At 36.1% G+C, this 12,934-nt stretch overlaps 1 protein-coding gene across 3 annotated transcripts in view; it reads left to right on the top strand.

The window, feature by feature from the left end:
- Positions 1 to 12,934, top strand: part of CADPS2 (calcium dependent secretion activator 2) — a 567,688-nt gene that overhangs the window by 377,024 nt on the left and 177,730 nt on the right. For all 3 annotated transcript variants that reach the window (XM_024250127.3, XM_054559726.2, XM_054559723.2), the window contains exons 10-11: positions 2,645 to 2,753; positions 3,789 to 3,989. In XM_024250127.3, the coding sequence (XP_024105895.1) occupies positions 2,645 to 2,753; positions 3,789 to 3,989 (310 nt within the window). The remainder of the gene's footprint in view (positions 1 to 2,644; positions 2,754 to 3,788; positions 3,990 to 12,934) is intronic.

Raw genomic sequence — 12,934 nt, 5'->3', positions numbered from 1 at the left:
TCCTTTACTTAAAGTCAACTGATTGTAGATGTTCACCATTTCTACAAAGTACTTTCCCAGCCACATTTAAATTAGTGTTTGATTAAATAACTGGATACTATAGCCTAGTCATGTTAACACGTTAAAAAAGTGAATAAACCTCTGACAAAATTGATTATAGAAAAGGATACAAATGATGAAATGATATATTAGAAAACGAGCAAACTATTTGATCAGGAAACTCACAGAAAAGAAAACTTCAAATGTTTATCGAATATAAGGGAAAATTCTCAGTCCTATTGTGATGGGAATTGTAAACTCAAATAACAGTGAAAGTATTTCCCACTCATCAAAATTGGCAAAAAAAAAAAAAAAAGATTGAACATAACCACGCTTGGCAAAAATATGTTACATCTTTGTACCTATGTACTGTGATGTACGTAAAACACAAGTATATCATAGAACCTGTTGCCAGATGGCCTTCAAGAAAGTCCACACCAGTTTTCATTCCATCACCCACACTGCGTACTAGTAACCATTTTCATTTTTGCTAATCTAATCAGCATTTTTTCTAATGAAGTGTTATCTTTGTGTTAATTTTCAGTTTTAAATCCACAATTTGTCATGCAACTTAGCAGTCTCTAACATAGTAATTTTCACAATGACCTGTGCCTTTTACTTTGTAGAAGAGCAGAGAGGAGCAGAGAAAAGAGCTCTTCTTTTCTCAGAACAGGAAATATATTTTCTCCTTTTAAAAGTTACAATGTTGATCCCTGCATCTTACACCTGTCACTACCTCAAACCTCTCTTTCTGGCCTCAGGTACAGAGAGTGGATGTGAAAATAAAAAAGAGTAGTCATCTTTTGCCCGTTTTTCTAACATGTGTTCTGAGTTTTCCCTGTTGATTTATAGTTCTTTATATTTCTGATGTGAGTTATTGATTGAATATATGTTTTGCATGCATCTTCTCTTAGTCTGTTGCTTTGCCTTTTTTACTTTCTTCATGATACCCTTTAAATAAAGAGAATTCCTTCATGTTTTAATGTAGCCCATATTTTCTCTGTTTTTCATAATTAGTTTATTTTGGGGTCTTATTGAAGTAATCACTGTCTATTGAAAGGTACTATGTTTCCTTAGTTTCATTTTATGTTTAAAAACAGAAAAAGGAAATAATTAACATTAACCAAGCCCAGGTAACAGACAGAGACCTTTTCTCTATAAATAATTTTTAAAAATTGGCTGGGCATGGTAGATGCACCTGTGGTCCAGCTATTCAGGAGGCTGAGTGGGAGGATCACTGGATCACCAAAGGTGGAGGCTGCAATGAGCCATAATCGTGCCACTGTCCTCCAGCCTGAGTGACAATGTGAGACCCTGTCTCAAAAAAGAAAAAAAGAAAAAAAATACACTAACCAAACTATTTTCCATGGACTCTGTGTTGTAGGATATTTTGCAATTTAGATGTATATCCACCAAACAGCCTTTTCTCCTGCTGGGAACAGAACCTCCCTCTATCTCTATTGGGGGACCTTTTAAGAGCCTGCCTGTTGTAGCATCTAACGTCTTTGCTGCATACATGAGCTCTTGACCCAAACTGGGCTAATGAAACATTCCCCATTTACAGTATTTTGTTCAAATATGGCCTTGTGATCTAAGCAGACACACTCAGGGAGGTGACTTCAGAGCAGCTATGGTTCTAATAAGACTTTAGCACAAGGAAATAAGGCCAGTTCTAAAAGACAAGAAGAATTAAGAGGCAGACCAGATCTTGGCAGTGTTGTCACTGGCTGCCCAAAATTTACTCCATCCTGGCCCTGCCTGAGGTTTTCATTATGTGGCCACTAAATTCTCAACTTTTAGTGAGATTTATTTTTATTTTATTTATTTATTTATTTATCTATTTATTTATTTATAAGATGGAGTCTCGCTCTGTCTCCCAGGCTGGGGTGCAATGGCGCGATCTCATCTCACTACAACCTCCGCCTCCCAGGTTCAAGCGATTCTTCTACCTCAGCCTCCTGAGTTGCTGGGACTACTGGTGTGTGCTACCACGCCTGGCTAATTTTTTGTATTTTTAATAGAGATGGGGTTTCACTGAGTTAGACAAGATGGTCTCGATCTTCTGACCTTGTGATCCGCCTGCCTCAGCATCCCAAAGTGCTGGGATTACAGGCGTGAGATCTTTTTTTACTTTGTTAAAAGTCTTGATATAAATATGCTTGAAAATGTGGTCCCATGTTTATGTAAATCTAGAACTACTCCTCATCTTACTCTTAGAGATTTATAGCCTACGTTAGCATAATAAAGCTGTAAGAAACCATGAAGTGAAAGAAGGCTATTTATCTTCTTAATAGGCTAATGATCCCAAACGTATCAACATGAATACTTATTTCTGGTGCTTCTATTAATATAGAAGCTTGAGCGGCAAATCATTGTCTTGGGGAATGCTGGATCATAGGCATGGAAGACCCAACAAATGCAAGCTGACAAACGAAAGGTGCTAGAATCTCTGAGCTAGGTTTTGAAAAATGCTAAAATTTAATAATTTATGTGCAAATTATGTTATATTTTTAATTGGGAAAAGAGTATTTTGATAAAAAAACAAAAGTTAAATTTGGTAAATTTAGTGTGACTAATCTGTAAACTTTTTTTTTTTCTCGAGCAGGTTAGCCAATATACCTTTGCTATGTGCAGTTATAGAGAAAAAAAGTCTGAACCACAAGAATTAATGCAGCTTGAAGGCTATACTGTGGATTATACCGATCCCCACCCAGGTAAATCTTAATTGAATCACTTTCCCTGCCATGTATGTATGCATGGAATTCTTATAAATATCCTGTGTCTGTTCTACAATTTAAACCCCTCACGATGAATAGGGTGTATATTCCACTTATATACCTGGGCAAGACTTTATGAGATTCAAATTATCTCTTTTGGAGGGCTTGTATTTTTAGCCATATTTCATCATATTTATTATTATTTTGGTGCAAGGATGAAATGTGTAAAATTCACTGTAATGGAATAATTATATGAGATATTACAATGTTTTCAGAAACTTCTTCGCTGGAAAGCAAAAGTTATAGCAGAAATAGGCAAAGAAATGGCAAATGAATTATTATATTATAACTACTAATTTTCTCCCCAACAATACATTCTTGTACTTCTCTCTCTCCCTTTGTATTAATACTGGAAAGAGTATTGGACACCTGATATTTAAAAAATTGAATGAATGAATATTAATGACATTAATATCTAAGATCAAGAAATGCAGACATTAATAAACATAATGATTAAATATTGGTGAATAAAGATTAAGAAATAGAAATTTATGACTATATCAACTAATTGTTCACTTAAAATGCAAAATATTATCTTCTGTGAAAGAATTTTATAAAAGATAAAATACATGCAATATGAAATATCATTTTTGTCTTAATCATTATATATTTTTCCCATGTATAGAATGGCAAATATGCCAACAGATAAAACTTCTTTCTCTGGCATGAAATAACAGATTGTGCTATGCATTTCCATGAAGTGTGTTTATATGTCTTGTAGAATGTTACTGTGTCATAGACTGTTTCCCTAGGTTATTTTTTATTTCTGAGGTAATATGGGAGCTTAACCCTTTTTGTTATTGTTTTTATTCAAATCTTTGGTTGTGGATTTGATCCTTTAAACTAAATATTCTTTAAAACATTTAACTGCTAATATCAAAGCCATTCTTTTCCATGAGGTCAGTTAGTGAATGAGACTAAAGTCTGCCAATCCTATAAATTTTTAGTGATATCTTTTTGTTTCCTTCACAGGCCTTCAGGGTGGTTGTATGTTCTTTAATGCTGTTAAAGAAGGAGATACTGTAATCTTTGCCAGTGATGATGAACAGGACAGAATATTATGGGTTCAAGCCATGTATAGGGCCACAGGTCAATCATATAAACCAGTTCCTGCAATTCAAACCCAGAAACTGAATCCTAAAGGAGGAACTCTCCATGCAGATGCTCAGCTTTGTAAGTTTTGTTAAAAAATAATTTGATTATCAATTAATAGCCTTAATAAGATATAAAATTGAGGCAAATTTATTCAGTATTATAGTTTACATCATTAATTGATTCCTAATTAAATGAAAATAGTTCATATTAGTAGTCATATAATCAGTTATCTAATTTTTCACATAAATCTGGAGTAAATGGTACATATGGTTTCCAATCATGGATTTGTCAAGCATTAGGGTATTTCTAGAAATCTCAAGAGCCCATAAGAAAATTCTCCAAAACTTCTCAAAGGAAAATTTATTTCAGTTTATTATGATTTTGACTTAAGTCTCCTATAGATATGGAAAAAATATTGCAAAATCAAATTTGCTTTGATAGGATTTCAGAATACCAAAATGATGAACCATTACCTTCTAGAATTGTTCTTAATACCCTAGAAGGATAATAGGTCTATTTTTTTGTTGTAGATTGATAAAAATAATAAGTCATAAAGCCAACTTTTTCCCCTTGTACCTTAAAGACATGTCACTTTTTGAATGCTACCTTAAGTTATTAAGAACTAAATTTTTAATTTTAAATGACTGATGTTTAATAATTATGGAATGATGGTCAAAACATCTTCAAACGTAGCTTTGATAGTCACTAAACCAAGTGTTTTAACTTCTTGTACTCCTTTACAAAGCTTATCCTGTTTTACCTGTAATAAATATCTGTCTTTAACTTTCAGCTCAACTTGTGGCTTTTTATTCTTGAGATTCTTCTCAAAGGGAATAACATCTTGACATGCATTATTTTCTTCTGCTTTTCATGCATCAAGTAACTATTCTCTTTTCTTTTTAGATACCCTTCAGTATCATTTCTGGGCATCCTAAACAAAGGCACTTTAGTTCAAATAATTAAATGTGAACCATGAGCTTTTTATTTCTTTATTTTAGAAACCACAGACCATACTCATAGATTATCGTAATTATTTTGGAGCGTATTTTTTACATGTAGTGAAAACTATTTAGGAATATTATTTATTAATTTTTTCATTTATTTAAAATTTCTTCTTTAAAATTAGTAGCATTGTCATCTTAAAAGGTAAAATAAAATAAAAAGAGCACATTCTGATGTTTTCACTGTATATGAAAATTTAACTCGCTGCTTCCGCCTTCCTCTCACCCTCCAGGTAATACGCATAGAGTATGGCACAGCAGATAAGAGTGTTTCATCAGAGCTAAGGTGTACAGAAGTGTAACTTTATTTTTCTACAATTGAACATATCTTAAATTTTAATTTCTGATGTTGCCAAAAAACTTTAACTCACTAATTCAAAACAACTGAGTCACAGATTAAAATTCAATTAATTCAAGATTCTTCCCCCCACTCTTCTTCCATGTGATCCATAGTAAATTAAGTTTCAGAGGGATTTCATAAAACTGTGATATCATTGAATGTAGCATCTAGCCTAAGACTATTGTCTGTTCACATGGCCTTAGGCATGACTTCTGTCATTGGTTTCATTACTTATGTGCTGGTATGCACTGCTGGTCACCATGGACCTGCCAGGGCACCTGGCAATGAAGTCCATGTAGTCTGTGTCCTCCTTGGATCAACTCCAGACACCTATGAATCCCTTACATCATTTTCATCAGATTCTTGCCACAGTGGTACATAGTAACTTGTTGGGTATTCCCCAGCTATGCACAGGTATGCTCACTCAGGCGTTTCTCTTGCAGCACAGCTCTTATCCACTGCTTCTTTCCTACTTCAAGTGCCAAATTGGATATTTATCCCTGAGCTGTGCCTGCATTGGGCATCAACGCTGGGTAGAACTTTTTTCCTCTGGAGCTCTGTTCATTGCTCACCCACAGCACAACATTAATTCAAGTCAAATCTCTTCCCAAAACCATTTTCTTCCAACCAGCTGATCTACTTTTTTTTCCCCTCCGAGTTTTGATTCTTGTTGTTGAAAACCAAGTTTTTATAAATTTGTTTCTTTCCTCTCCGTAGGCCAGTCTCTGTCCCTTCCCCTATAAGCTACAGTTCTACAGCATTTAATGTGAATTTCCTGTGTTTTTCAGTTTGCAAATTTGCATTTTGTATGTGTGCATTTAGCGTCAATCTCATAAATGGTTTCGTATTCTTTATCATATTCAGTCTTACTGTTTTTGTTCATCTCTATGTTTTTTAAATTTGTCCATGTTTTTATGAATACATCTAATTTCATTCTTCTGATTACTGCATACCATGTAAGTGGGCTTCTGTCTTATGTTACCTAGTCTATGGCACATTTTATTTCTATTCACTCCTCCAGAGATGGAAACATAGAATGCCTCCAGATCCATACCTATGTAATGTTCAGTTGTCCCAGCCATGACTATGAAATATCCTTTCATTTATTCAAATCTGAGTCCTTTACATTTTAATAATTTTCCATAGAGCTCTTTTTATTGTTGGTTAAGCTAATTTCTAAGCCTTTCATACTTTCCTTGCTATTGGTTCTTATATTTTTTATTATATTTTCTAATTGACTATTGCTCATATAGAGAAATGCTATTTTCATGTGCTTTTTTGCTATCCATATTTATTGTTTGGTTATGTATCTCTGCACATACCTTGCCTAATTTGTAATTAGGCTATTTTCTTATTGGGTTTTGAGAGGTCTTTATACAGGCATACCTAGGAGATATTGTGGGTTCAGTTCCAGACCACTGCAATAAAATGAATATCTCAATAAAGTGAGTCATACAAATTCTTTGGTTTCCCAGTGTGTATAAAAGTTATGTCTGGCCTGCGCAGTGGCTCAAGCCTGTAATCCCAGCACTTTGGGAGGTTGAGGTGGGGGGATCTCTTCAGTTCAGGAGTTGGAGACCAGACTGGGCAACATGATGAAACTCCGTATCTTTAAAAAATGCAAAATTAGCTGAGCATGGTGGTACATGGCTGTAGTCCCAGCACTTGGGAGGCTGAAGTAGGAGAACTGCTTGAACCCGAGAGGTGGAGGTTGCAGTGAAATAGCGCCACTGCACTCCAACCTGGGCGATAGAGTGAAACCCTGTCTCAAAAAAAAAAAAAAATTATGTTTATACTACACTGTAGTGTATTAAGCATGCACTAGCATCATGTCTAAAACATAATTTTAAAATACTTTATTGCTAAAAATACTAACAATCAGCTGAGACGTCAGTGATTATAATATTTTTGCTGGTAGAGGGTCTTGCCTCAACGTTGATGTCTGCTGACCGATCAGGTTGCTGGTTGTTGAAGGTTGGTGTGGATGTGGCAATTTCTTAAAATAAGACAAGGATGAAGTTTGCTGCAGTGACTGATTCTTTCATGAAAGATTTTCCGGTAGCATGCGATGCTGTTTGCTATCATTTTGCCCAAAGTAGAACTTCTTTGAAAATTGGAGTCAATCCTCTAAAACTTTACCTCTGCTTTATGAACTAAGTTTATGTAATATCTTAAATCCTTTGTTGTCCTTTCAACAATGTTCACAGCATCTTCACCAGAAGTAGATTCCATCTCAAAAATCACTTTCTTTGCTTCACCCAAAGGAACCAACTTCTTATCTGTTCAAGTTTTATCATGAGATTGCAGCAATTCAGTCACATCTTCAGGCTCCACTTTTAATTCTGGTTCTTTTGCTATTTTCGTGACATCTGCAGTGACTTCCTCCACTCAAGTCTTCAGTCCCTTAAAGTTATCTCTGAGGGTTGGAATCAACTTTCTCCAAACTCCTGTAAATGTTGATATTTTTACCTCCTCCCAAGAATCACAAATGTTGTTAATGGCATTTGGAATGATGAATCCTTTCCAGGTTTTCAATTTACTTTTCCCAGGTGTCTCATAGGAATTACTATGTATGGCAGCTATGGCCTTATAAAATGTATTTCTTAAATAATAAGACTTGAAAGTTGAAATTACTCCTTGATCTGTGGGCTGCAGAATGGATATTGGGTCAGCAAGCATGAAAACGACATTAATCTCCTTGTACATCTCCAGCAGAACTCTTGAGCAACTAGATGCTGTGTCAGCAAGCAATAATACTTCGAACAGATTCTTTTGTTCTAGCATCAGGCCTCAGCAGTGGACTTAAAATATTCAGTAAACTATGCTGTAAACAGATGCACTATCATCTGGGCTTGTTCTTTCAGTTATAGAGCACAGACAGGGTTGATGTAGCGTAGTTTTTAAGGGCTCTGGGATTTTCAAAATGGTTAATAAACATTGGCTTCAACTTAAAGTCACCAGCTGCATTAGCCACTAACAAGAGAGCCTGTACTTTGAAGCTTTGAAGCCAAGCATTGACTTCTCTCTAACTGTGAAAGTCCTGGATGGCATCTTCTTCCAATAGAAGATTATTTTGTCTACACTAAAAATCTGTTATTTAGCATAGCTAACTTCATCCGTGATCTTAGCTGGAACTTTTGGATAACTTACTGCCATTTCTGCATCAACCCTTGCTGTTTCACCTTGTACTTTTATGTAATAGAGATGGCTTCTTTTCCTTAACCCTAATGAGCTGACCTCTGCTGGCTTCACAGTTTGCAGAGGCTTCTTCGCCTTGCTCAGCCGTCATAGAATTGAAGAAAGGCAGGGACTTGCTCTGGATTAGGCTTTGGTTTAAGGGAATATTGTGGCTGGTTTGATCTATCCAGACCATTCGAACTTTCTTCATATCAGCAATAAGGCTGTTTTGCTTTCCTATTATTTGTGTGTTCATTGGAGTAGCAATTTTAATTCACTTCAACAACTTTTCCTTTGCATTCACAACTTGGCTACTTGTTGCAAAAGGCCTCGCTTTCAGCCTATCTCAGCTTTTGACATGCCTTGCTCACTAAGCGTGATCATTTGTAGCTTTTAGTTTAAAGTGAGGGAGATGGGATTCTTTCATTCATTTGAACCTTAGAGATCATTTCGGGTTATTAGTTAGCCTAATTTTAATATTGTTGTGTGTCAGGAAATAGGGAGGCCCAAGAAAAGGGAGAGAGATGGGGAACAGTCAGAACACATATAACATTTATTAAGTTTACCATGTTATATGGGTGTAGTTTGTGGTACCCAAAACAATTATAATAACATCAAAGATCACTTTTCACAGATGACCATGATAGATATACTAATAATGAAAAAGTTGGAAATACTGTGAGAATTACCATAACGTGAAACGTCATGATATGAGCACGTGTTGTTAGAAAAGTGGCACCATAGACTTGCTTGACACAGGGTTGCCACGAACTTTCAATTTATGAAAAACACATCTGCAAAGCACAATAAAATGAAGTTTCCCTGTGTGTTCTGCATACAAGATGTTTGTCAGATATGTGATTTGCGAATATTTTCTCCTAATCTGTGGCTTGTCTTTTCACATCTCTTAATAGTGACTTTCAGAAAAAAAAGAAAAGAAATTCTTAATTTTGATGAAGTCCATTTTATCAATTTTTTTCATAGTTGTGCTTTTGATGTTATAACTAAAGGATCTTTGCCTAACCCAAATTGCAAACATTTTCTCCTTTGCTTTCTTCTAGAAATTTTACAATTTTGGTGTTTACATTTTACCACTATTTTGAGTTAATTTTTGTATATTGTGAGAGGTATCCATCAGTATTTATGGATGGCATATGAATGTCCAGTTGTTCTAACACAAAGAGTTGAAAAGATTATCATACCCTGAATTGCCCTTGCATATTTGTGAAAAATCAGTTAACTACATATGAGTTTATTTCTGGGCTATCCTTTCTTTGGTCAGTTTATCTATCTTAATATTACTACCACACTGTCTTGACTACTGTAGCTTTGTAAATCTTGCAGTCAGGTAGTCCAAGTCCTCCAAATTGATTTCTCTTATTCAAAAGTATTTTGGCTATTCTATGCCCTTTGCATTTCTCTATGAATTTTTAAAATAAGTTTATTCACTTTTAATTGACAAATAATTGTTTATATATATGGGGTACAATGTAAATTTTTAAAACATCTTGACATTCCTTGCTGGAGATTTTACTGGGAATGCCTTCGATCTATAGGTCAGTCCTTGGAAAATTTTGGAAAACTGACTTCTTAATATTGAGTCTTCCAACCTGTGAATACAATGTATCACTTCATTTGTTTAGGTAGTCTTTAGTTTCTCTTTGGGATGTTTGTAGTTTTCAGTGAACAGATCTTGCACATGTTTTGTCAGATTTATTTCTAGGTATTTCATCTTTGTTGCTTTAATAAATGGAATTTTTTATTTCAGTCCAATTGTTTTGTTATCTTTGTGATTGCTTTAGAATTTAAAGTATACCCCTTAAATGTCTTATACATTTTCATGTATAGTATGCAAACTTTTACAATAGTAAATTTCTATTTCTCCTCTCTTGGCTTTTGCACTATTCTTGTCATATATTTTACTTCTATATATGTTGTAAATCCCACAATACATTGCTATTATGATTATTGCCTTAGTCAATATCTTTTAAATAAATTAAAAGTGAAAGAAAAATGTTATGTACATGTCCATTTTGTACATGTACATTACCATTTCCGGTGCCTTTCATCGTCTAGTATAGATATTTTTACTTCGTGAAGGACCTCCTTTGACTTTTCTTGTAGTGCAGATCTGCTGGTTATGAATACTTTTAGCTTCTTTATATATGAAAAAAGTCTTTATTTTACCCTCATTTTGAAGATATTTTTCTTTTAGTACTTTAAAGATGTTGCTCCACTTTCTTCTAGCTTGCATTTGTTTTTCCAGTGAGAAATGTGCTGCTATTTTGGTTTGTTCCTCTATAAATAATGTCCTTTTTTCCTCTAGCTGCTTTAAAGATTTTTCTCTTTAACACTGTTTTTGAGCAATTTGATTATGATGTGCCTTGGTATAGTTTTCTTCATAAAAATGCTTGTTCTGAGACACAGTTAAGTTACTTGGAAACAATTCAATCCTTTCAAGCTTTGCTTTCAAGTTTTGTTAGGGAAGACCAAGCAGTGTTTAGTCCAGGATGCATTTTCCCCATTTCTGGACCAACATCTTTCTTAATACTCTATCTGATAACCTGTGAATTATGAGCTTTTATATTCTTGCTGCTGAAAAGCAGTGCTATTCTAGGCTGTGTGAGTTTGGGGCACTGTCCTCTCGAATCCTTTAGATTGCTTCTTTCCCTTTCTACACATGCATGAGCTGATGGGTAGTCAGCTGAATTCTTAGGGGAGGCCTTCTGCAGATCTTGAGAGTCTCTTGCCGAGCAGCTCTCTTCTCTCCAGTACTCTTTCCTACAAACTCTAGTTACTATGACCCTCCTGAACTGTCAGTTCCATCTTTTGAACTCAGGGAGACCACTGGGCTTTTCCTGGGTTCCTGTTCCTTGTGCCATGGGCTACAGAGTTTCTCCTGGCAGTAACCTGGAGTGACTGTAAGGCTCACCTTGTTTCCCATCCCTCAGGAATCACGTTGCCCAACATGCAGTGTTTAATAAAGTTTTTGTAAATTTTTTTCAAATACTTAGTTCAGGTAGGAGGTTAAGTTTATTCTCAATTTTGCCATCATGACCAGAAGCAGAATTTTTTGTAAGTTAAAGCATGCTTTCTCAATTTCAACACTATTGACATTTTGAGCTAGATAATTATTTGTTTTGGGGCAGGGAGTGGAGTAAGGAACTTTTCCTGTGCATTATGTAATGTTTTACAGCACCCCTGTCCTCTACCCACTAGATATCAATAGTCTCCCACCTGGTCCCAGGTCAGACAACCAAAAATATCTCGGACATTGCCAAATGTCCCAGAGGGTAGGGTTGTAGTTGGTGAGGAATCACCCCCAGTTGAGACCCACAGAATTACAGTGACTTAATGGCTATTTTTTTTTTAATTGTCATCCTCCCTCACTTGTGTTCCCATATTTTTTCTTAACATCTTGAGTGCAAGGTATGCCCGAGGAATGTGCTGAGCTCATGGCTATTGTTGCTTGCACATAATGGCAAGGAAAGCGGGTAGGAATCACTAGCATAGAACTTTAAGACTGTGGCTGAATAATACAGAATTTTTTTAGACAGAGTCTGCCTCTGGAGAGAGAGGGAGTGAGTGGTGCCATCTCGCCTCACTGCAACCTCTGCCTCCCAGGTTCAAGCCATTCTCGTGCCTCAGCCTCCCAAGTAATCTCAGCAGCTGAGATTATAGGTGTGTGCGACCACACCCACCTAATTTTTGTATTTTTAGTAGAGACAGAGTTTTTCCCTGTTGGCCAGGCTAGTCTCGAACTCCTGACCTCAGGTGATCTGCTAGCCTCGGCCTGCCAAAGTGCTGGGATTACAGGCATGAGCCACAGCACCTGCCTGTAACAAATAATAACAAAACCTTTCTATTATTCGATATCAATTTATTGTCAAGGCAGGACTGATCAGGCTATGGGATTCCCATGCCTCAGCCTCCCAAGTAGCTGGGATGACAGGTGTGTGCTACCACACCTGCCTAATTTTTGTCTTTTTAATAGAGATGGGGTTTCTCCACATTGGCCAGGATGGTCTTGAACTCCTGACCTCAGGTGATCTGCCCACCTCGGCTCCCAAAGTGCCGGGATTACAGGCATGAGCCACAGCGCCCAGCCCTATGATCTGTTTCTAACAAAACCTTTCTGTTATTTGATGTCAATTTATTGTCAAGGCAGAATTGATCAGGCTATGGGAACTGAATTTACTTGTTATAACTAAAAAGCGAAACTGTTTCAATTTGTTAACAACAGCTGACTTGTATTCCAGGCTGCTGGTAAAGTTTTAAATCAGGGCAGACCTCTGCTGGCGTGAACCTGGGAGACGGAGCTTGCAGTGAGCCGCGATCGCACCACTGCACTCCAGCCTGGGCAACAGAGCAAGATTCCGTCAAAAAAAAAAAAAAAAAAAAGAATGAAGAAAGGAAGAAAGAAAATGTTCTACCTTATCAGAATGCCTTATCAGAATGAGGATAGTGACCTTGAACTATCAGAGAAATGCCATGAATTACTCCAG

Source organism: Pongo abelii, chromosome 6 (assembly GCF_028885655.2).
Source record: "Pongo abelii isolate AG06213 chromosome 6, NHGRI_mPonAbe1-v2.0_pri, whole genome shotgun sequence".
NCBI lineage: Eukaryota > Metazoa > Chordata > Mammalia > Primates > Hominidae > Pongo > Pongo abelii.
The sequence above is the reverse complement of the archived record's forward strand: the minus strand, read 5'-3'. Positions and strand labels throughout refer to the sequence as shown.